At 50.1% G+C, this 24,382-nt stretch overlaps 2 protein-coding genes across 5 annotated transcripts; one reads left to right on the forward strand and one right to left on the reverse strand.

Annotated features, from left to right (window-relative positions):
* The first annotated feature begins 47 nt into the window (after positions 1-47).
* Positions 48-5,741, forward strand: LOC144018674 (gelsolin-like). 2 transcript variants are annotated; one of them, XM_077521115.1, is made up of 19 exons: positions 48-203; positions 488-691; positions 775-929; positions 1,002-1,163; positions 1,315-1,374; positions 1,440-1,529; positions 1,590-1,679; positions 2,086-2,212; positions 2,294-2,382; positions 2,454-2,573; positions 2,641-2,727; positions 2,788-2,921; positions 3,023-3,113; positions 3,178-3,348; positions 4,025-4,202; positions 4,493-4,614; positions 4,701-4,778; positions 5,415-5,475; positions 5,542-5,741. In XM_077521115.1, exons 2-19 carry the CDS (start codon positions 496-498, stop codon positions 5,691-5,693), a joined length of 2,163 nt encoding a protein of 720 aa, XP_077377241.1. In that variant the 5' UTR covers positions 48-203; positions 488-495; the 3' UTR covers positions 5,694-5,741. The 2 variants fall into 2 exon arrangements, with proteins under 2 accessions (XP_077377241.1, XP_077377240.1); XM_077521114.1 differs by having other exon boundaries at positions 139-199.
* LOC144018670 (disabled homolog 2-interacting protein-like) lies at positions 5,036-24,051 on the reverse strand. 3 transcript variants are annotated; one of them, XM_077521108.1, is made up of 22 exons: positions 23,879-24,051; positions 23,474-23,592; positions 23,265-23,367; positions 22,244-22,311; positions 22,102-22,169; positions 17,722-17,869; positions 17,460-17,632; positions 16,209-16,483; positions 15,778-15,986; positions 15,565-15,709; positions 15,342-15,486; positions 14,043-14,279; positions 13,777-13,969; positions 12,197-12,435; positions 11,538-11,629; positions 11,061-11,465; positions 8,810-9,066; positions 8,629-8,742; positions 8,440-8,562; positions 7,339-7,418; positions 7,195-7,282; positions 5,036-7,118 (listed from the first exon to the last, which is right to left on the reverse strand). In XM_077521108.1, exons 1-22 carry the CDS (start codon positions 23,937-23,939, stop codon positions 6,948-6,950), a joined length of 3,513 nt encoding a protein of 1,170 aa, XP_077377234.1. In that variant the 5' UTR covers positions 23,940-24,051; the 3' UTR covers positions 5,036-6,947. The 3 variants fall into 3 exon arrangements, with proteins under 3 accessions (XP_077377234.1, XP_077377233.1, XP_077377235.1); XM_077521107.1 differs by having other exon boundaries at positions 15,342-15,709; XM_077521109.1 differs by lacking the exons at positions 22,102-22,169; positions 22,244-22,311; positions 23,265-23,367; positions 23,474-23,592; positions 23,879-24,051 and adding an exon at positions 19,578-20,230 and having other exon boundaries at positions 15,342-15,709.
* Positions 24,052-24,382: the final 331 nt, after the last annotated feature.

Below are 24,382 nucleotides of genomic sequence, written 5' to 3' on the forward strand. Positions count from 1 at the left end.
GGAAAAAAACGACTTTTACTATGAAATGCTGTTTCCGGTGCGTTGGACATTGATGGGAGGCTGACGAGGAAATGACGTCATCAATCAGCTGCAGGTGCGGCCGTGTATATTCACACGTGTGTTTCATCTGTGGCCCCGCCCCCTACCATTTAAATGACGGGAGCAAAACGCACCTCCTTCTTCCCTTCACCGACATCCTGTATGTAAGTTTCATTGCGCTCGATTTTTTTTGTTTCGGTGTTTGTTTGTGTATCAGAGACGTGCAAGTGGGCAGAAAATGTGTTTGGGCCATGCTGTGACGTTGTTTAGCTTCAGGATGGCACAAATAGAACATTGAAGCATTTGGAATAATTAATTCCGAGAAAAAATTGATCTTTTGGAATGTTTCAAAGTTCTCCCCACAACGACTTCTGGTGGTCGATTGAAGAAATGAAAAAGTAGCGCAGTGTTGCCAACTGCCAAGTCGCTATGTCTGCGCCCCCTGCAGGTGAGGTGATGGCCTTCCACCCCGAGTTTGAGCGTGCGGGTCTCCGGGCGGGTCTGCAGGTCTGGAGGGTTGAGCACATGGAGCCGGTTCCCGTTCCCCAGAGTCTTCACGGCTCCTTCTACTGTGGTGACGCCTACCTGGTTCTCCACAGCAACAGCCGGCGGCCAGAGTGCCCCCTGCAGTACCGACTGCACTACTGGCAAGGTGCCGTCATGGCCGCCCGCTGTACCCACAAAGGGGACGGGAGTGGGTCTGACCCGTCGGCTCTTCTGATTGGGCGCCGGCAGGTGGCCAATGTTCCAGGGAGGAGGCTGGGGCAGCGGCCATCTTGACTGTCCAGATGGATGACTTCCTGCAGGGGGAGCCGGTCCAATACCGTGAAGTCCAGGGTCACGAATCAAACGCTTTCTTGGGATACTTCAAAGTGGGACTCAAGTACTTGGTAAGTGGAGCACAGTCGTTACCGCGGCAACAAAGCCAAGTGTCTTCATCTGGTGGGCATGTTATCTCACAGGAGGGGGGCGTGGCTTCAGGATTCCAACACGTGGAGACCAACGAGGTGGACGTCAGCAGACTGCTGCAGGTCAAAGGGCGACGTGTTGTCAGGGCTATGCAAGTCCCCCTCACCTGGGACAGTTTCAACACAGGGGACACCTTCATACTTGACCTGGGCAAGGTGTGACGCAACGTGAACGTGAACGTGAACGTGAACGTGAACGTGAACGTGAACGTGAACGTGAACGTGAACGTGAACGTGAACGTGAACGTGAACGTGAACGTGAACGCGCGAGCGTTGGGGAGCAAGTTTCAATGTGTCTTTCCACCAGGAGATCATCCAGTGGTCCGGTTGCCATAGTAACCACTTTGAGAAGCTGAAGGCCACCATGGTGAGTAGTGACATCATTATGGTGACGTCATCAGGAAGAGACGAACGTAGGTAAATGCGTGCCAGGTGTCCAAGGGTATCCGTGACAACGAGCGTTGTGGGCGGGCCTCGCTGCTGATCTGCGACGACGGCACAGAGGTTGCAAAGATGACTGAGGTGAGAAGCGGAACGTGGCGAGTGCCGAGTCCTTTGACCTCGTTTAAGCTCCGCCTTCAGATGCTGGGGGACAAACCTGAACTTCCGGAAGCCCAAGTGGACGACAGCAAGATGGACGCCTGCAACAGGAACCTGGCGAAGCTTTACAAAGTAATTCTTATTTTCATGCCTTCAAGTCGGGTTTAGGCTTACATATCTTTTATTGTTGGTTCAAACTTTTTTGCGATGGCGTGACGTCTCTGGGTGGAAAAATTGTGACAATTTTGTCCAATTCCGGTCCCAGAGGGCATTAGAACTTTCCCTCGTCCAACACAGCTGATTCCAGTTGACAGGATTGTCATCAGAGCTTGCTGTTGAGCTGATCATTTGAATCGGGTATGTTGGAGGAGGGAAACAATCCAAAACCTGCACGACTTGGGCCCTCGAGGGCTGTAGTTTGAAGTCGAAGTGTGTTGGAGTTATGACTTGCCGGACCGGAATTTGACACCCCTTTGCAATGGTGCCGCATCGCCGCCAGAAAGTTTGCTTGTGAAGGTTGACGGGCGTTGCTCGCCAGGTGTCCAACGCGGACGGCCAGGTGGAGGTGGTGGCCCAGCGCAGTCCCTTCTCCCAGAGTGCTTTGCTGTCCAGCGACTGTTTCATCCTGGACAATGGAAGCAACGGACGCATTTACGTGTGGAAAGGTTCACGCGCCGCCAATCGCTCGGAATTGCATGACGCGTGTGTGCGTCTTTTGAATGGTGTGTGTGTGCGCTCTGGCGCAGGTAAGGCGGCAAACGCGGAGGAGCGACTTGCCGTTCTCAAGCTTTCTGAGCAGTTCATCCACCAGATGAATTACCCCACACACACGCAGGTAAGCACGCACACACCTAGTGGAAGTGGCTGTTGCGCAACCCCCGCATGAGGCCCGCCCCCCCGACCTAGGTGGAGGTCCTTCCCGAGCACGGGGAGACGGCGCTCTTCAAACAATTCTTTGAGGACTGGCGCCATCCTGAAGAGACGGTTGGCATGGAAACGGCCTATCTGTCCAATCGGATTGAGAAGGTGAGCAACAAAGTTGTTTCCTTGCCGACGGCTTGACCGGGCTGGTATCTGCTTTCTGATTGGCCAGGTCCCGTTTGACCCGGCGTCTCTCCACCAATCTGAAGCCATGGCGGCCCAGCACGGGATGTTGGACGCGGGAGACGGCGACAAGCAGGTGCGAACTTGGACGTCCACGTGCTCGTCTGCCTTCACTGCAACACGTGTGCGTGCGCAGGTGTGGCGTGTGGAGGGGCGGGACAAAGTTGAGGTGGACTCGTCAATGATGGGCCAGTTCTGGGGCGGAGACAGTTACATCATCCTCTACCGCTACCATCACAACCAGCGAGGCGGCAGCATCATCTACATTTGGTAACGGGGCAAGAAAAGGGACGCATGGCCAGGGTGTTTTTTGGGTTTTTTTCCCCTCCCAGTCTCTTCCGGTGCCCTTTGACCCCACCACTGTCACCCAGGCAAGGAGAAGAATCCAGTCAGGACGAGCGCGCCGTCTCAGCCATTTTGGCGGTTCAGCTGGATGAAGAACTGGGGGGCGGGGCCACGCAGGTGAGCGGATGCCATCGGCCAGGGCAACTGTCGCACCTCCAGCTCCACTTTTGTCTGTCGGCAGGTGCGTGTGGTCCAGGGCAAAGAGCCCGCCCACTTGATCAGCCTGTTTGGTGGCCAGCCAATGGTAGTCTACAAGGGCGGGACTTCCAGAGGGCGGGGTCTAACGCAGCCGGCCCGTCTGCGCCTTTTCCACATTCGAGCCAACGTGGCTGGAGACACCAGAGCTGTGGAGGTGAGGACAGAGACAGACAGACAGACGGATGGATGGACAGCAAATTTTGCAAGCAGCCTCCTTTGGCCATTTGACCATCAGGAACTTAAAAAGGAGAATTTCTAAGAATAGAAAATTCATTTCACGCAATCTGAAGGGAGAAATACTACAGTAGTTTGATTATATATAGGTCTTGATTTAAAATCAGCAGTCACTGCTTTTGGGGGCAAATTATTTGAGGTCCTAGTGGTCTCTGTACTTGGTATCAATGCCTACTGCTACTGTTATCAATCGGGGGGTGGGGGAAGTGGTATCGGACCTTTTTTTTTCCTACAAGGTGACTTTTCTCAATCCAGATCCAACAAAAACGGGCATTTCTGGTGGTGGGGAGCCGCAGTCCTGCATGTTTTCAAGGTCTCCCTCCTCCAACACAGCTGAAGATCATTTTCAGGCTTCTCCAGAGCTTGCTGATCATTTGAATCACCTGTGTTGTAGGAGGGAGGTATCTAAAATGTGCACAACTACCCCTCAACAAATCTTTTTTTTCTTTTCTTTTTGATTTTTTTTTTCTTTGATTTTTTTTTTCTTTTAAACAGACCAAACATGTTTTTTTTGTTTTGTTTTTTTTTTGTGTGTGGGGGTTGGAGAACACGTTAATGTTTTGAAATGTTGGCAAATGCTTCCTCCGTCCCACCAGGTGAGGGCGTCGTCCTCCAGCCTCAACTCGGGCGACGTCTTCCTGCTGGCATCTCCTTCAGGCTGTTGGATGTGGAAAGGTCACGGTGGTGGGTCGGCCGAAGTCCGAGGGGCCCGATGTCTGGCCGGACTCCTGGGGGCGGAGACGCCCATCCAGGTGGACGAAGGACACGAGGAAGGTGACTTTTTTTTGTTTTTTTGTTTTTTAAATTTTAGCTGACTATGACGATGTCGGCATCAAACATGCTTTTAGAGCACATGTGTCGAGATCTGGTTCTTGAGGGCTGGAGCACTGCATGTTTTCTAGGCTTCTCTACTCCAATGCACCTGATTCAACGATCAGGATAATTATCAGGCTGCTGCAGAGCTTGCTGATGAGCTTAAATATGAATCAGCTGTTGAAAATGGGAGGCCTCAAAAACCTGTAGGGCTGCGGCCCTCGGAATTCAGTTTGACACCACTGTTTTAGAGGATTTCTGGTCGATGCTGGGCGGTCGAGGGGACTACTGCCAGTCCGGCCGGCGTCGGGACCAGATGGAGGCACATCCTCCTCGTCTGTTTGCCTGTTCCAACAAGACGGGCAAGTTCCTGGTCAGTTGCCACTGATTTTATTTTTATTTATTTTTTTGGCTTGGGCTTGCCCCGCATGGACTCTGTGGCTCTGTTGTGGTCTTCAGATGGAGGAGGTTCCTGGCGAGCTGACCCAGCAAGATCTGGATCCCGATGATGTCATGCTCTTGGATGCCTGGGAGCAGGTCAGTCACTCCCCTTTCAACACCACTTGGCTTGAGTAGAAGAATCTGTGGCAGGTTTTGGACTTCTTGGACCAGGATTTGATACCGGCCAGCGCTTTTTAAGTTGCTCTTGACTGAAATGATCTCTTAGGTGACAAAAACAAAACAAGGATCATTTCTGTATGACGGAATGAAAAGTTTAGCGGATGCGTTCCTTCAGACTTTGAAAGAATTGTTTTGCATGTCCATGCAAATAAAACAAATGATAGCTAGGTGGCTAACATTCTAAATTTAATAGATTTAATCTGGATTAATAACAGCTGTTGCTTCACATATTCATCTGAAAATATCTTTACAATGTGATGAAATAAAGTAATGGGACGTTCAGTTTTTTTTTTCTCATTTATCTTAGTTTTTAGAGGGACTTTGATTAGTTTTTTTTGTAGTGTGTAATGAGTGCAAGGGGGGGGGGGAAGTTCAAATATGTGAAATGACCTCCAGGTACCTTGACTGTTTGACAGCTTTGGATGTTCACACATTATCTTGTTTAGTTGTATTTTATTTTTTTTATTCCTCCCCCCCCCTTAGCAAATGTTCTTGTAGTTGTACTTATTTTATTAATTGTGGCTATAGTTTGAGTTTGTGCCGTGCTCGCAGATTTTCGTGTGGCTGGGTCAGGACTCGCACGAAGACGAGAAAAGGGATGCGTTTGCTTCAGGTAAGCCAAACGGGAAGTGGTGGCCAAAGCAGGAAGTGACGGCTTCTAACCCCTCCCCCATCGCAGCTTCCAGATACTTGGAAAGCGACCCGGCCCATAGAGACCCGCGCACCCCTGTGGTGAGCGTCCAACAGGGATTCGAACCGCCAACCTTCACAGGCTGGTTCCTGGGTTGGGAGCAAGACTATTGGAAGGCGGATCGCATGCAGCAGGCCTGACTCATGGCTGGATTTTCAACAGCTTCAATAAAATCAATCAGTCGTCAATGGTGTGATCATTTTTTTTCGCGCCAGATGGGAAGCAGAGTCCTTGATGCTGCCGGACTTTATTGGACTTACGTGTTTGATGGCACATTAACGAGCTATGACAAAGACGCAAAAGAGCCGTTGGCTCAATGGCATGTTTGCAAGTCGCATCTGGGAACATTCTGCTGGCCAAAGTGCAGCGCTCGCTCGTGTGGATTGAACTGCTTACAATTAGACACATGTTGAGACAGGACTCTAATCTCGTTGAATAAAAATGTTGCTTTTGCAAACTTGATGTCCCCATTCAACACTTCATTTTTAAACAATATGAAATGCTTGCTACACTTCAAACTGTTTAAGGTAGTTTAAAGTGTCCCATCACTGAGTTTTTTTTCTTCCAAAATAGTGTGCTACTCATGTTGTCCTTGGGACTAACCCAAACAAGTGGCTTTTTTTTTCTTTTTTTTTTTGGGACAATTGGCATGAATCAATTCAAGCTGGTGTCTGCTGATCTATTCTCAACAAGTCAAAACAACTTCAATTGGAGGCAAGTGAAGGTCAGAGGGCTTGTTTACTCATTTGTGGGAAAATCCCAACTGGAGTAGTGATGGAGTCCCATTGCCATCAAGGGCATTTGCCAGGTGGGGAATGAACCAATCAGAGTGGATGTGATGTCAGACAACTGACTGCCAGGAAGGGAAAGGAGGCAAATGTGACTTTGGAAGGGAAAGCTTCCACTTTGTGTTCATTTCAAAGCAAATTGAAAGTGCAATGAAATGGACAAGTGTGCCATTGCCTAGCAACACATCACGCAAACCAAGAAGCTTGATTGAACGCTTCGCTTTGGCCTGTCCAGATTATTTTTTTTCGTGCAGACAGGAAATGTTTTCCGCTTGCCAGGCTAGCTTTGACGTCCCCACAAAAAAATTACAAAATGTTGGTTCTTACTGAATACGGACAAAACTGTTTCCTACTTTCAATGGGATTGGGAAAGAAAGCAAATGCGGTTTTGATGTGTTGAAAGGAAGAAGCGATATGATTTGTTGTCAGCTTTCACCTTTCCCGCCCGATCAGAATGTAAACAAATGTTGAGTCGTCTCCTCATCCGGCAGTCGTGCGCGCAAACGTCAGACACTGAAGCGGACAACTTCCACTTCATCTTGGACAGACAGACGTGTGTGTTTGTGCCCCTCCCACTCGCAGTGATCAGCGGGCGGGCGGGACGTCTCAACAATTTCCGGAATTGCGGAACTCGCCGTTCTCGGTGATCTGCAGGGACGAGGTGTTGCTAGGCGACAGGCCGTTCCTCTGCGACGTGACGCCGTAGCGCTCCTTCAGCTGCGCCAGCGCCGCCATCAGCCGACCGTTGGTGGCGTCCAGGGTGGCGATGCGCTTCTCCTGATGGAGGGTCACACGAAGAAGCATCGGTCGACCAGCGGATCGGGCTCACCGATGGACGGACGGACTGACAAACCTGCGCCTCGATGATTTTCTCTTTGGAGTCCACCACGGCCTGCATGTCGGAATGATCCTTCTTCAGCTCCTCCTCCACCGCCATCAACCTGCATAGGTCAAAGGTCGTTACTTGGCACGCGCGCATGCACGCTATGTAGCCAACCTGCTGATGATGCTGTTCATCTGGAGATCTTTGTCATCCTGCAGCCGCCTCAGTCGACTTTCGGTGTCCTCCAGCCGAGCCTGATGAGCAACACAAAAAATATCACATGCAACGTTTGCTACTGCCGTCATCAAAAGTCGCCAATGCACAAAATGAGCACAATTTTGGCACCATATAAAAACACAAGAATGCTTTCTACAAAGTCAAAAAAAAAAAAAAAAAAGAGTTCTTGTCGTGGGTCTGAGTGATTTAAGGGCGTGCTAACTGCCGCTTACAACAAATTTTGTCCATCATCATCAGGCCACATTTTCTCTTGTGCACTTTCTACACAATACAAAATAGAACTCAAAACAGCAATTACATGTAAATGAGTCGGCCATGCAATGCTAATTACAGACATGATGCAAAGAAACTTCCATTCCGATCAAGACGGAATATTGACGCACTGACTTGTTGATGCACATTTGTCAATCGGCTCCATTTGTGAAGCAGCAATTAGCTTCAAGGAATACTTGACTGATTGAGACATTTTCAGCAGTCAAAAGTTCATATTTTGTCAAGAATTAATGTGCTAACTTCATTTTTTTTCATGTGCAATGAAGACCTTTAAATAGTAATTTTTCTACTAACGGTCGATTGATGATGACATCACCTGTGCTGAGGAAGTAGCTAACGACCAACCATGGCTCAGTTTCCTGACCAAACCCAGAAAACACAGCACAGGTGATGTCATCATCAGTTGACAGCAAGTAGAAAATGACTTTTTAAAGATGTTAATTTTACACGAAAAACAATGAAGTTATCAAATTCTTTCAATATGAATTTTCCACTGCTGAAAATTGTTCAATGGGTCACGTGTCACTTTCAAGGCAGGTGTGGCAAAACTGAAAGTGAAAGTGCAGCAGAGGTTGCTGCAACTGCTCAAATGGAAAACAATGGAGGAGATTTTCAACATCTAACATTTTTGTTTCCGTATGCTAACATGATGACAACGTGAATCTGCAGTCATGGTTCCATCCCTAATCAAAGGAAAAGGTGCGCGTGTGTTGTCCCTCCCTCCCCGGCGGGACAGTCAGACGAGCAAGGAGCACACGCACGCACCTGGTACTCCTGCAGCAGGCGCTGGTTCTGCTGGTCCTGAACCAGAAGTCGGGCCTCGCACTCCTCCTGACGTAGAGCCGCCAGTCGCAGTTTCTCCTGCAGCAGCGCGATGTCCTGCTGGTACTGCACGCATGCACGCACGCACGCATCAGACGTGCTCACGGCCGGCGGCGGGGAGATCGCTATTACCTTGTCGATTAAGGCGTCGTCATGGCGATCGTCTTCGGTGTCGGCGTAGGACGAGGCCGAGTTCATGTTGAGAAGCCAGGCGGCCGTGCGGTCCAGCGCGCACGGAGACGGCGCCTGCATACACGGACAGACGGCGTCAGCGCCGATCGGGCCGACGGTGGCCGCAGTAACGGAGGCCGACCTTGTTGGCGGGCCGCAGCTTTTCGGGACTGTCGCCTTTGGACGAGGACGAGGCCTGGCGCAGCCGCGAGTGCCCGCCGCTGCTCGGCCAATCGGGACTGGACGACATCATGCTTCCGGAGGCGGGGCGAGGGGGCAGCATGCCGGGCGGCGTGCGGCCCCGCGGCGGCCCGGCGGGGGGCGCCGAGGAGGGCGGCGGCGGCTGGTCGATGCGACGCTGGGGACCCGAAGAGTTCTGACGAGGGGGGGCGGCGCCACCTGGGACGGAAGCGCATCAGTGACATCATCGACGGAAGCATACTGACAATCGCAAATCCGCAACGCCGGCACCATTTGGGTAAGGATCGCGATTGCTCACCGACAACTCGCCAAAAAAGGAACAAATGCAAGACATTGGCTTATGAGGAAGCCTTGCAAATTGTTGCCGTCACTTTCACTTCCTGGACTTGGGTTTTCACCTGCACAGGTGTCAAATCCAGGTGAGGAAAGCAAAAGCCAGTCGCAGTTTGACTTGGACGCAAGCGGAAAATCTTTTTTATTTAGTTTTCTAGGAGCGTGACGATAAAATCAATATTGTGATAAATCGTGATACTTTTCCTCCCGATAGATTATCGATACGCCTACGCAAGTATCGCGATATTTGTCCTTCATATACAGCCACTAGAACGGCTCTGTTGTTCTTGAGCAATGACTTGGCGGGCCACCAGAGGGAGCGCCTCATAAGAGTGGCGGGGAAATGGACGCAAGTCTTCAGGCGAAGAAGACGACTCATCAGCGTTCTTTGACTTGTGGAAGACATTTATCTGACTCACTTTTGCATATGTTTCCATGAAAAATGTGGATTATATCTTCAATTTTAAAACGTATTTTATGTTTCCACTTTCTGAAGCACACAATTTCTCAGGAATATTAATTTTGATTTAATTGGTTTGGTTTGGGGGGCGGCACGGTAGTCGAGTGGTTAGCACGTCCGCTTCCCAGGTCTGAGGACCCGGGTTCGAGTCCAGGCTCCGGCCTTCCTGGGTGGAGTTTGCATGTTCTCCCCGTGCCCGCGTGGGTCTTCTCCGGGCACTCCGGTCTCCTCCCACATTCCAAAGACATGCATGGCAGGTTAATTGGGCGCTCCGAATTGTCCCTAGGTGTGCGTGTGAGTGTGGATGGTTGTTCGTCTCTGTGTGCCCTGCGATTGGCTGGCAACCAGTTCAGGGTGTCCCCCGCCTACTGCCCAGAGCCAGCTGAGATAGGCGCCAGCAGCCCCCGCGACCCTTGTGAGGAATAAGCGGTCAAGAAAATGGATGGATGGATAATTGGTTTGGATATTTAAGTCATTGTATTTATTCACTTTTCAATGTTACGCAAAAAAATGTGTTAGTTTATAAAATAAAACAATTGACGATGTAACTGACATGTTGCATGACAATAGTGTTTAAAAAAAGATACAAATTGGTTGACAGAAAGTTTAGAAGACATTTGTATTGGTTTAATAAAAAAAAACCCAAAAAAAACACTAAAGTACTCAGTATGAGGAAGACACCAGTTTTAATATTGTATACAAAAAGAAACGATTTTCTTTCTTTAATTTATTTAATTCAATCTCTGGTGTAATAACCTTATTTATTGATTGACTGAATTTTTATTTTTTATTTTATTATTATTATTATTATTATTATTATTATTATTAATTCAGTCTCTGGTGTAATAACCTTATTTATTGATTGACTGAATTATTTTTTATTTTATTATCTATTCTCATTGCTGCTGGACATGTAAATTTCCCAGAGGGAGCCATCCCAAAGGGATCAATAAAGTCAAGTCTAAGTCCAAGTCTAAGTCTTATGTTGAGTGGTTTTATCGTGGATTTATTATATAACCAATATATGGATAATCGGGGTATTGTCATATCGTGAGATCATTGTTATTGTGAGCCTTGTATCATCGCATAGCGTATCGTGTCGTGAGGTAGCCAGAGGTTCCCACCCGATTGTTTTCCAGCACCAAATGTCATCTTTTTCCCAGCCCAGACTTCTTCCGACAGCGGCAGCACGCATGCGTGCGTGCGTTCTTGCTTTCTGCATCCGTTCGGAAGAGGACGTTTCGGCGGATGGCAAGGATACGCATGCGTGTCAAGAAAGTGCCAACGTCCCGTGGATGAGCGCAAACGTGACCTCATCATCATCATTATCATCATCAACATCATCATCATCATCATCATCGTCATCATGCAGCCTCGAAGAAGGAAAGCAAAACGTTACTTGTGGCGTTTTCCGAGAGCGCTCTCCTGCTTTGTTCTTCTCCGCCGCCGGCCACCCCGGGCACGCCCACCTGCATCTGCGTGAGGAAGGCGGGCTTGGGCGCGGCGGCGGCGGGCGGTCCGCGCTCGTCCCCCGCGCCCTGCGAGCCGTCGGAGGGCGTGGCCTCGGCTCGCGCCGCCTGTCGTGACGACATGTGATAGACGGGGTTCTGGAAGGAGAGCGGCAGAAGCCCCGCCCGGCGTTGCCATTGACCGTCGTCTGCCGCCTCGGCGGGGGAGGAGTCCTGCAGATCCACCAGAGACAGGCTCCGCCCCTCGGCGCTCATCTCCTGCCCCGCCCTCCCGAAGGCCGCGTCGTCGTTGGGCTCCGAGTAGGAGGAGCTCGGGGCCGGGGAGCCGCGCGGGCCTGCGGGGAGGTCAGAGGTCAGAGGTCAGCGAGGATGAGCGGACGACGGGCGGCTGAAAGTTGAAAGGTCACCTGAGGCCGGCTGAAGACTGGAACCTTTTGTGACGAAGAACAAATCTTTGTTTTCGGGCGTGGGCGACGGAAGCCTGGTGAAGTCCACCAGCCTGAAACAAATACAAAAAGTCTCGCTCGGCGGCCATCTTGTCTTTGGCTGAGCACTGAGACGTCAAACGTACGGCCCGTGGGCCAAAACCGGCCCGTCAGCTGCTCCAATCTGGCCCGTCAGGAAAACACAAAGGCTAGTTTTTCACAAAAAATCAACTGTTGTTGCTAAGTTTGTCCACGGGAGGGCGTACTGACAACCACTTCAATCACATTCGGAAATATGGCTCTTACTCACCATTTGGGGAAAAAAAAATATATATATATTATGCAAATTTTCCCCACAAGAAATTTCAGTTTACTATGCAGTAAGATAATAATAAATGGGAATATTTTCAGAATTTCCGTGTAACTATTTGCCAACAAAAGCAAATATTTTGACAGGTGATTATTTGTATAGCTTCTCAAAGCATGGATATTCTAGATCCCACCTAGATCCAATATCATATCAAATATGATAAAAATAAAGTGGCATGAGCAAGGAAAAGCTCTAACTTTGTCAAGTTGAAGCGTGTGGTGTGCGTATTTGCGAACGAGCGGTGCCATGCGGCCGAGCGAGCGCGACTCACCCTCCGTCCGCTCCCACGCCGCACTGCTGGCCAAGTGAGGGATTGCAAGGCGCCAGAGGAGGCGAGAGGGGTGGCGACAGAGGCGGCGGTGGCGGCGGCGGAGACGCCAAATGCTGCTGGAGCTCGGGCGAGGAGGCCGACGCCTTCCCGCCGGGGTAAGCCCCGCCCCCGGGGTTGGCCAGAGCCGCTGACACGTCTCTCAGGATCCGGGGAAGCGGACTCAGCTTGCACAGACACGACTGAGGACACAGCGAAAAGGGTCAACTGGCTAACGCAGGATTCGCTCGCGCACACCTGAAATTTGTTTGGCCTGTGCCGTGTGTGACCTTTTGACCGGGACCTGCCACAACAAACTTTGCTTTCAAATGTTTGTTCACATGTAGTTGTTGAGTGATAAGTGGAATTATGGTGACAGACAGGCCCGAGCGAGACTGCACTCGCGTCACAGTTGGCTCAAAAAGGACACAATGTACTATCACCAAAAATAAATAAAAATAATAAGTCGTGATTTCACAGGTTAAAGAAGTCAAAAAGTTGGGATGACCCAATTCAGTTGGCTTATTCAAAAGTTGGGCCAAATGAATAACCCACAAAATGGGCTCGCTTGGTTGTGGCTTATGAATTTCATTTGAACCCAATTTTTGCTTAAGCAAATAAAATATTTGGCTCGATCCATTTTTGACCCAATTGAACTGAGTTCGTCAAAAAGTAATGGGGTTGACTTGTGAATGTAATTGCACATCCACTACAGTAGATGGCAGTGGCGTGCTCATGTATTGATTTTCATTTGAGGCAAAATGAAGCACTTCAAATGTTTTCTGTTACATTGAGAAAAAAAAAAGAAAAAAAGAAAAAGGATCACTTATTGTTCTACCCTGTCGCTAAGAGATTAGAAATGCGGGTGACCATATGTCCTCCTGTTTGGGTGTCCCGTCCAGGGTTTTTATACATTTGTGAAAATGTCCGTTTGGCATTGTGTGACTAATAGATGATGAAGTACACTTTGAAACTGCGACTGCTACTACATTATCAAGTATCATCTTTTTTTGGGAAGTTGGAATATGCTCGGCGGCACGGTGGTGAGAGGTTAGCACGTCCGCCTCCCAGTACTGAGGACCCGGGTTCGAGTCCAGGCTCCGGCCTTCCTGGGTGGAGTTTGCATGTTCTCCCTGTGCCTGCGTGGGTCTTCTCCGGGTACTCCGGTCTCCTCCCACACTCCAAAGACATGCATGGCAGGTTAATTGGGCGCTCCGAATTGTCCCTAGGTGTGCGTGTGAGTGTGGATGGTTGTTCGTCTCTGTGTGCCCTGCGATTGGCTGGCAACCAGTCCAGGGTGTCCCCCGCCTACTGCCCAGAGCCAGCTGAGATAGGCGCCAGCACCCCCCGTGACCCTTGTGAGGAATAAGCGGTCAAGAAAATGGATGGATGGATGGATGCTCACCCGATTGTAAAAAGTGAAGGCTTAAATGAAGAAGCCAAACAATTGAATTTGTCTGTTCTCCAGCCAATGGCATTTTTTTTTTTCCTCCAGCCAATGGCAACGAGCGCGTGTCAATCAAGTACGGTGGGCGGCGACTGACCGGGTCCAGCTCGGCCAGGAGCGTGTGCAGGCAGGAGAGCTCGCGTCCCAGGTCCACGTATCCGTCGAAGCCGGCGCCGGTGTGATTGAGTCCGTCAGGGTTGGAGATCTCCTGCAGGAAGCGCTGCATGCTGCTCCACTGGCGCTCCACAAAGTCGTTCATGAACAGCATGTACTCCTCTTTGGCGCCAAACCTGAGAACGAGACGGCTGCAGGTCACGGCGAGCGAATAACCGAGCGAGCAGGGTTTTTTTTTTTCGCACTGACTTGCTGAAGTTGGCCAGCGTCTGGATGACCTTGGCGATGAGCGTGAGCGTGCGAGCCGTGCGCTCGTCCGGGTAGCCTTGCGTCAGCTCGAAGAGCGACGGCGACATGACGGCCGGGCACAGGAAGCGCAGGAAGAGCGAGGCGCTGATCAGACGCTCGCTGATGTCCGCTCGACCACGACCGGCGCACTCCTGCCGCCACGACGCAAAAACCTCCTTCAGCTCGCGAGGGAACACCCTGTGGGGGCGAACGTCACGCAACACAATTTGCTCCCCTGCTGATGTCGGCACGTTTGTGTATTGTACGTGTGTAACTTTGTGTTTTGTTTTGTTTTTTTTGTCTTGGCCAGGTCTCGCTTGAAGAAGAGCTTTTTAACTCATTCAAACCCAAAGACGTATAAATACGTTTTTTCTTAATACTTTGTTCTGCACTCCTGGCAAAAAAACTTATTTATACGTTTTGTTTTTTGTTTTTTTTTATGCTACAGCATACAGAAGGCTTTTATATAACTTCTGACATGAAGATGTGGCTTAAAGTAATGGTAGTTATTACAACAGCCAGCCAGAAGGTGGCAGCAGAGTATAAGAGATCAGCCTGGTCATGTTTCAACAAGCTCTTTTTCGCCATTGTTTTCAACAGGTTCGTGACTCATGATGAAACTTAGCTATATTCTAATGTGAATTGCTGGAAATAGAAATAAACTTTTTTTTTTCCTGATGAAATAAGAGACTTTAATTTTTCCTTTGATAGGTTCCATGTTTTGATAGCAATGATAGCATGTTTTGATTTGGACTTTGCAAAATCAGTCCAAATCAAGTAAAACAGCTGGGAGCGAATGGGATTGCTTCAGTCAAAATGACGGCCAGTCAATCAGTTCATCTCAACGGGACCAACCTGGTTAAATCAAGGTGACATGAAAAAATAAATGTGATTGGCTGGCAACCAGTCCAGGGTGTACCCCGCCTACTGCCCGCTGAGATAGGCTCCAGCACCCCCCACGATCCTTGTGAGGAATAAGCGGTCAAGAAAATGGATGGATGGATGGATGGATGGATGGATGGATGAAAAATAAATGTTGCTTTTTCGTCCCTCATTTGGTGTAATTAACTGTTCATACCTGTGTTGTGATGTCATGACATGACTGAATGCACAAACGAGACAGACTTGCTTACTGTTTTTTGTTTTGTTTTTTTACAGCAACTTTGGTCCGTTTTGGAAAAGCAAAAAGTTCCTTTCGGTGAGCATTTTTGGTCGTCTTTGGTGAACGTTTGCGTGCGTGTGTGCGTGCTGGCGTCCTACCTGTACGAGTCGAGTATCTTGCAGAAGGCGAGTTCGCAGCACATCCTGAGGTTGGCCTGATGTTCGGCCAGCTGCGCTCCGGCGCACCGAGACGCGTCCACCTCGCAGTTCTCGTCCGACTCGTACAGCGCTTTGATGAACTCGCCTGTACACACGCACACGTGCAGTCTGGCTTGCGGACGCACGCATGGACGGACGGACGGACGGACGGCGTGTGGCCTACCCAGCGCATCCTGCAGGTACTTTTGTCCAATCAGCTTCAAGTATTCCTCGATGCTTTTGGTGGCCAGCGTGTTCTCTCGGAAGATCAGCTGGTCGTTGTCCCGGTAACGGTCCACCTCTGACATCATCAAGTCGGTCAGGAAGTCCTGCGGACGGATGGTCGGACAGACGGATGAGTGAGCGGCGTCAGCGCGCGCTGGCAAGCTTCTCCTACCTTGGCCTTGCCGGTGCTGTGCAGGATGTGGACCAGCGCGGCCGCCACTTCCTCTTTGGCTCGCAGGCCGATGGACGCTTCCAGCGTGTTGCACAGCAGCAGGTAGTTGGCGCTGATGAACTCGGCAAACTCTTTGTACTGCTCCATGGGCAGGATGTGCACGCTCTGGTAGCGCGCCTTCACGCGAACCGTCGGCACGCTCGACTTGCCTGCATTCGGATGACATCAAGTCAACACATTAGCGAACGCTCAAAAGCAATTTCATTTCCTTTGCTGGACATATTTTAGATGAAAACAAATCAATTATTTCCATAGAATGTAACACTCGCATTCTGGCACTTTTTCATACCGGCAACGCGTCGTGATCGAGATGGACGTTGCCGACTTTTGTCTATATGTCTATATAACATATAGAGAGGGGCGTGACTGACCTCTGATGGTGCTGGGCATGCTGACGGCGTACCACTTCTCCAGCAGCTGCCGGCCCATCACCGTGACGACGGGGATGTTGACCAGGCCCACGTAGCTGCTCTTGTCCTTCTTGCGCTTGCGCTCCGCGTCCTTGTAGATGTGCAGCGTGACGGCGCCCACGCACGGCAGGCTGCCGAAGTCGAAGCGTTCGCCCCAGAACACGTTGTTGTCCGTCTTCATCTTGCAGGACGTGCGCGCGTACAGGCTGTCATCCAGGCAAAGCTCGCAGAAGTACCTGCAAGGCGCCAGATTGAGTCGCGCTCGCCTTGCCGATGACTGACTTGGAAATCGAGCGAGTCCCCGCTATCTTTACGGCAAGTCAAACGACTGGGCACAGGGGTGGGAAAGCTTGCTCCTCTGGGGCCCAGTTTGCCCACCCCTGATTTGCCTCATTATCTGCCAATCCAAATGGAAGCATTTTGCCTTGCCAAAAAAATCACCAGTTGAAAAACTGAAAAACTCGGATTTCCAAATGTAAATGGGAAGACTCCGAGTCAAGTCAAATCAAGTCAAGTCACGTCATGTCATGTCACATCCTGTCCTTGGAGTCCGAGTCTTGAAATCGAAAGAAGTCAAACTCAAGTCGAGTGTTTTGCAATTTGAAGCGTGATGCGAACAGACTCAAGTCAAGTCATGTGACTGGAGTCCAAATCTGCCATGTGAGCAAGCCAAGTCAAATTCCTGATTTGCCATATTATCCGCCAATCCAAATGGGAGTGTTTTGCCTCGCCAACAAACAAAAAAAAAAAAAATCACAAGTAGAAAAACAAAAGGGCCAAACTCGGATTTCCAAATGGAAACGGGGAAGATTCAGTCAAGTCAAGTCAAGTCAAGTCAAGTCCTTCGAGGCCAAGTCTCGCATCGCACCAGCTAGCATTTTCCCACTACTAATTACAAAACGATAGAAAAATGCAGACGCCCCCCCAAAGGAAGGAGAGTGTCTATTCTTTCATTTGGTAAATTTGCTGTTGGGCGTGCTCCGATATTTCATTCTGACCGTTTGATAACGGTCAGAAAAACAAATTGCGCTAGCTCCTCCAAAATGAGCTTTTTTTGAAATATTTGTCCAAATCAAAACAACTTCTAGCACGACATTTTGTTGGGGACGAGGCTCACCTTCCCACGTCAAGTGGAACATTTCAAGTCGAGTGTGAGCAACAGCAAGTCAAAGTCAGGTTTTGGTCACTTTCAGGCGGGCGTTTGCACGTCACCTCTTCTTGGCGGGCAGGTCCTTGGCCTCGATGACCCAGAGTGTGAGCAGGTTCTCCAGGCGCCGGCTGTTGTCCTTGTTGGGCTGCACGGCTCGCCGCAGGTTCTCCATCCACTTGTCGCGCTCGGCCGCCGAGCGGCAGGAGAAGCACTTGGTCCCCGCCGAGGTGGTCACCTGCGTGCCCGACGACAAAAGAGTGGGTGAGAGCAGGCGGGGCCCGACGGCCGACCGGGAACGGCCTGCCGAGCCGAGCCGCGTCTGACCTCAAAGCAGTAGTCCTGGCCCAGAAGCGACGAGTGGACGGGCTTGATGATCACCGATTGGTCCATTTTCAGCTCAAGAGAGGCCACGCCCCCACCACCGCCTAACGCTGACTCCTGGCTGGCGTGGCGCAGCTCGCGCATGGCACGCCTGCACACAAGACAAGCGTCGGTGCATCGCACATCCGTCCCTTTTGCTATCCGTCACGCGTCCGACTCCCTCCCATTGAGTTAGTTTGGGCGGGGCCACGCGTACCGTGACGACCGTGGGAACGCTTTTCTTCCCGACATTTGTCACTTATAACAAACAATGGACATAAACGAGGACAAGAAGAAGCTTGTTTGACGCTCACCTGCTTTCACTTACCGGACGGATTTGTTACACACACTTGCCACTAGGTGGCACACTCAACAACAGCCCGAGCTTTGACAAGACTGTCCTCCTCTTTTCACTTCACAGGATGGATGCTGTTTTTTTACCCATGGGCCGTGAACGCATCATGCGCTAGATGACGTCATCCCTCGTTAGTTCAAGCGGACAACTTTCTATCAGTTTGTTGACCTTTTATTTTTTTTTAAGCTGAAAGAGTCAAATCGGGTGACTTTTTTTGGGGGGGGGACCAAGGAAAGTCAAACGTTTTGAAGAGAATTTTTGTTTTGAATGTGCCAGGTTAGCATGGCTATTGCAATGCATCACCTGATGTGTAAAGCAAACTGGATACGCTGCTTTGTGACATTGTTATTAGCTGCTAGTGAGAACAAGTTGAAAAAAAGTCAACTCAGGTGCATTCATGAGCAAGCTCGTGCGCTGTGGACTTCATTGATGCCAGTCAGCACGCGTTGGTTAGCTTTTAGGGATACGTTTGTCTTTTGCACACCGAGTAATGGCGCTGCATCTTTTGTGCAGACTGGTTTGTTTGTTTTTGTGTTCGTGAATGCTCGAAGGCAGGGTTCACCAATTCCTTGAGGTCCGGAATCCTGCAGGTGATAGATGTTATCGCCCACTCGCACACCTGATTCCGATCATCAGCATGCCTGATAAGAATCCTCATCTTCAGTATCAGGTGTGTTGGAGGTGGAAACATGTCAAACCTGCAGGACTTTCAGATCTCAAGGACAACAATTGGTGAACCCTGGTCTAAGGATTCAAGCCTGGGCATTTCCGGTCGTGGAGGGTCAAAAATTTCCTGATTCCAATCAACAGCATCATCATCATCATCATCAGGCTTCTGCTGATGAGCTGATCATCTGAATCAGGTGTGTTGGAGAAGGGAACCATCCTCCAGGACCGAGTTCGCCCACCTGCCTTCCTATAAGGCACAATGTCAAATAATTAAAAAAAAAAAAAAAAATGGACGTTGATTATTTGATCGGACATTTGGTTTGATTATTTATTTATTTTTTTTGCCTATTAATGAAGCCAACAGTGGCATTTTCAAATGAACACCATTATGTATATATTACACATATATCATATTACACGCTTGTGTAAAAGGTTGCAAGTGATGACAAAATGTGAGCGCTTCCATTCTTCTTGGGGCATCTCGTGAGATGTTGAGCGTCCATCTGTCGCAGTTTCCCTGAAAGCTCCATTGACTTGAACCCAGCTCGCCTTTGTGAAAAGGTGGCATCGGATAGATGAGGAGGAAGGGAGGGAGGCAGAGGCGCAATTTGTGACATGCTAACGCGCGCGCGCGCAGGCAGGCCGAGCGGCAGCCGCGCACGCGCATGTCGACTTGCGCCTTCGCCTTGCAGAGAAGCGGAGCTAGCCTAGCCGCATGCTATGCTAAAAGGTGGCGGGCGGCGCACGCTTGCAGATGACGTGTGGAAGCAGAGGACAAAAGAGGGCAAGTACTCACAAAGCATTCTGCGGGAGCCAAGAGGAGGAGGAAGAGGAAGATGAGGAGGAAGATGAGGAGCGGAGGCTTTCGCAGCCGTGCTCCTCTCCGCCAAACGGGAGCCAAGATAGACAAACCTGCTGATCCTGCCTGCCTGCCTGTCTGTCTGCCTACTTGTCTGTCTGCCTGCGCGCGCGCACGTCTCCTAGCTACTGATGCCGGCGGCTCCAGCCGCGGCCCCTCCCATCAGGGATGCTGCCCTACTTCCTCTCCTCCATCTTCCAAAGGCTGCAGCAGCTGCAAAAGCTGCAAGCAAGCACATGACGACATCTTGTGTTGTGCTTCTTCTGCTGCTGCTGTCGTGTCCACACAGCAGCCTGGCCATGGCACAAATGTGCAACATTTCAATGCACCACCAGCCATCGATTAAGTCAAGTGACATAAGACTTGCCTCCCACTCACTCCAAAGTCTCCATTTTGGTTCCTTTTGCCACTCGTGCATGGCCACAGTGGGCTCACTCTTCTCCAATTTCTGCCATGGACGGAAACCTCACCTGGCTATTCCCTGTTGTTCCGCTCAGGTCGAAGCCATAAAAGTACTCATTTGGTGCCGTCTGGGCTTCAAGTGAACTGAGGAGTTCCCCTGAGACAAAAAGTAGTGCTTTGCCGCCACCGTCTGCCAAGAAACTGTTTTGAGCGAGTTGAAGAGTTTAATTTGGGCATAAAGTTTGTCACGGTCTTTTGCCGTAGACCAGTCGATCAAAAAACCGGCAGTATTGTCATGAGGTCACTTTTGGAAAACTATTTGGTCAAAAAGGAGCTGATAAGTGAGTAACGCAAGAAGTGGCTTCAAATGAGTAAGCCACAAAACAAGCAGCCAAAAATAGCTCAGCATGCAGTAATGCGAAGACAGTTGTGATGTCCCGGGAATGTTGATCGTCATGGTGTGAAAATGAAATGTCAACAGAAATCAAACTTTAATTTGATCCCTTTCCTAAATATTAGGAAAAGTCATTCACATGAAGGGAATAACTAACTGCTAATCGAAACAGAGTAATAACTACAGCCAGGCCCTTTTTTTTTTTTTTTTTTTTTTATCCTGATGTGGATTTTGATATTTTGTTGATGGATTGGCCGATTTTACTTTGTTTTTGTTACTTACGACAAATAAAGTGATGACGTGCAGGTACAACTTCTGACTCTTGGACCTTTACTATTTGTTGAAGTACAAAATCCTCGTCACCCTCGGCAGGATCCTCGAGTGTGCGTGGGAGTTTGCTCATCCAGTCTACATGTGTTTTGTGGATTTGGAGAAGGCGTTCGACCGTGTCCCTCGGGGAGTCCTGTGGGGGGTGCTTCAGGAGTACGGGGTGCCGGACCACTGATACGGGCTGTTCGGTCCCTGTACGACCGTTGCCAGAGTTTGGTCCACATTGTAAGTCGAATTCGTTTCCAGTGAGAGTTGGACTCTGCCAAGGTTGCCCTTTGTCTGTCACCGATTCTGTTCATAACTTTCATGGACAGAATTTCTAGGCGCAGCTGAGGCGTCGAGGGAGTCTGGTTTGGTGGCCTCAGCATTGCATCTCTGCATTTTGAAGATGATGTTGGCTTCATCAAGCCGGGATCTCCAACTCTGAGTGGAGCAGTTAGCAGCTGAGTGTGAAGTGGTTGGGATAAAGATCAGCACCTCGAAATCCGAGACCATGGTCCTCAGTCGGAAGTTCAAGTATCTTGGATTCTTGGGGTCTTGTTCACGAGTGAGGGCAGGATGGAGCGGGGGGTCGACAGGCGGATCGGTGCAGCGTCTGCAGTGATGCGGACTCTGTATCGGTCCGTCGTGGTGAAGAAAGAGCTGAGCCAAAAGGCAAAGCTCTCGATTTACCGGTCATCTACGTTCCGACCCTCACCTATGGTCACGAGCTGTGGGTCGTGACCGAAAGAACGAGATCCCGGATACAAGCGGCCGAAATGAGTTTCCTCCGCAGGGTGTCCGGGCTCTCCCTTAGAGATAGGGTGAGAAGCTCGGTCATCCGCGTTGAGAGGAGCCAGCTGAGGTGGCTCGGGCATCTGGTTCGGATGCCTCCTGGACGCCTCCCTGGGGAGGTGTTCCGGGCATGTCCCACCGGCGGGAGGCCCCGGGGACGACCCAGGACACGCTGGAGAGACTATGTCTCTCGGCTGGCCTGGGAACACCTTGGAATCCCGCCGGTGGAGCTGGTTGAAGTGGCTGGGGAGAGGGAGGTCTGGGTTTCCCTGCTAAAGCTGCTGCCCCCGCGACCCAACCCCGGATAAGCGGTAGATGATGGATGGATGAAGTACAAAATCGGTCCAAATTGGCCAGTTTTCAGTGTCAATATCTTTGCCTCATGTTGGAGTCTGTTCATGTGTCCAAAAATAGACACATCAATAAAAAAGTGGCGGTGAAAAAAGTGCTGATTGAATACAGCAGGCCAGGCTGACGAGTCGAATCTGACATTATTTGAAGACGTCAGTTTCGCAACTCCAAAAAAGGTTTGCCGAGCCCCGAATGCATTTTTCTCCTTACCTGCCGTGGTACGCGTCGACGTCGGCACGTCGGCCGAGGGAGCGCTTCAGCTTGCCGGACAGGAAAGCCTGCGTGGCAAAAAGAAGAAGATGAGCCACACGCCGGGACCCAAAAGAGCCACAAGCTTACGGCGCCGGCCTACCGTCACTTTGGCAGTGGGCGTGTCTGAGGCGGCACTGCTCAGGGGGCGGGCTCTTCTCTCGGGACGCTCTGGAAAAGGTGCCGAGCGGACACGTTGGCAAGGCAAGCGTTCACCTGGCCATTTGCTGCAAACGCCTTCCAAATACAACGGCGGATTCAAATCCGTCATTGTCATGGCTCGAGGACGACTCTGCCGCTCGCTCGCTCGTCTCTTTCCACGCCGCTTGTCCTCATTCCAAAAAGGAGCACGGACTTTTGCGGACCACTGACGGAACGGCGCCACGTGTATCGCATGGGTTCCTTTGCGGCGGAGGGGGAACTACACCAAGGTTGCAAAAGTCAAGAAAAAAAAAAAAGTTGCAACTTGCAACGTTGCTGGTCAATCTGGTATTTGGGCTGGTGTGACATTCCCCACAACAGTGCATTCTATTATAATGCCTTGGATCAGGGTTTTTCCTGTCTGCAAAATTAAGAGGCGGCCACCTGACAAACTGATATCGCTCAACACAGTGTTCAGCTCCAACTGTATCGATTGAACTCAACAGGAATGCATTTTAACTGCAGTTACAGCACTGTGCCATTATGGAGGTGCTATATCAACAGCAGTGCACTGGAAAGACCGGAAGCAACAGCCAAAGAAGAAAACAGCTTTCTTTTTTGAAAGCTTGAACGTACCAAAGAAGAAAGCGATCATGGAGGAACTGTTACATACGCTTATTTCCTGGTTGCGAGGCAGAGGTGTCGCGCTCCGGCCATCGCCAAAGTCATCAAAATACAGTATATACAATAAGCAGAATAGTCTTTTACAACAATGCTGATCTATATTGGCAATATGTACTAGTGGATGAATTTTTAATGATTGTAGTTTAAACTTGCTGAAAACTTGAGCGCAGTTGATTTTTGGTGCAAATGTCTGACCCGACGCCGCCAGCATCATCCCCGGCTCGTCCCGGTCGCCACGACAACACAAAACAATCAACGTGCTTCTCACCGCTCGCATCATTTATCAAATGCATGCGCACCTTTGTGGGCGGAGTCAGAGGGCGCCGAGGTCACACGGAGGCGGTATCTTAGCAACCACACAGTGTAAGACTCCGCCCTCTCGGACAGCAGCAAAGGATGAACCTGAAAAATGTCAAAAGCGGAACGAAAACAACATTGAGATGGAGATGTCACTCATTTTTTTGATCGGAAGCGGGAAGTGAGGCGACGCGACGCGAGGTGATCTCACCTCCGGGTCGTCCAGCAGCAGCAGGCGAGCGTCGGACAGGACGCACAACATCCGGCTCCACGTGTGCGGCTCCGCCCTCTGACCACACGACAGCCAATTGATGGAGGCGCTCTTTGGTTCTGGGGAAAAAAAAAAAAAAAAAAAAAAAACAACCTTCAACTTGATCTCAATTGAAAGATCCATCCAAGCAGCAGACGACTTTTGTTAGATCATGTTAGCATTTGGTGACCTTCCTTACACGAACGGACATTCTTCTTCTTCTTCTCGGTTTGGAGGTGGATCCTAAGGAAGGTGCAAATCCTTTTTTTAGGATCCACCTCCAGGGACGGCGCTATGACGGGGCAGGCCTGGTCACAAACACATTTCCTCAAAAGTGTCGACAAATTAATCAATCAATCAACTCACCAATAACATTCATCCAGCCAAGATGTTGACAGCGGGAAAGCTGCTTGACCAGCGTCTCCATGGCAACCACGCCCACCAATAGACATCAAGACGTACACGCATGACAAGGACACGCTCATCAATCTGTCATCCGACCTCAGAAGAAAACGGCGCCGTCAACAGTCGCGCCCACGACAAACACCTTTACAAGCACCTTAAGAGTATTAGCGGATTACTTTCGCTTACACGCACACAAACGACAGTTGTGATGTCACCAAGTTGTAATCCAGCTCCTTGTTGGTCCTTTCGTTGACTTTGATTACGAGGGAAGTGTAACGACTTGAAGAAAGGCAAGGGGTCAAAGGTCAACAGTGAGGCCCACCTGAGCACGGTTGCCATAGCAACAATCCATCAGCTGACTCAATGCGGCCAGGCTGGAAACTGTGCAGCCCACAACCACAATGAGTCATCGTCATCCCTCCGTGGTCCACTTCTGTCATTGATGCTCAAGGGCACACGGGCAGT

Source organism: Festucalex cinctus, chromosome 5 (assembly GCF_051991245.1).
Source record: "Festucalex cinctus isolate MCC-2025b chromosome 5, RoL_Fcin_1.0, whole genome shotgun sequence".
NCBI lineage: Eukaryota > Metazoa > Chordata > Actinopteri > Syngnathiformes > Syngnathidae > Festucalex > Festucalex cinctus.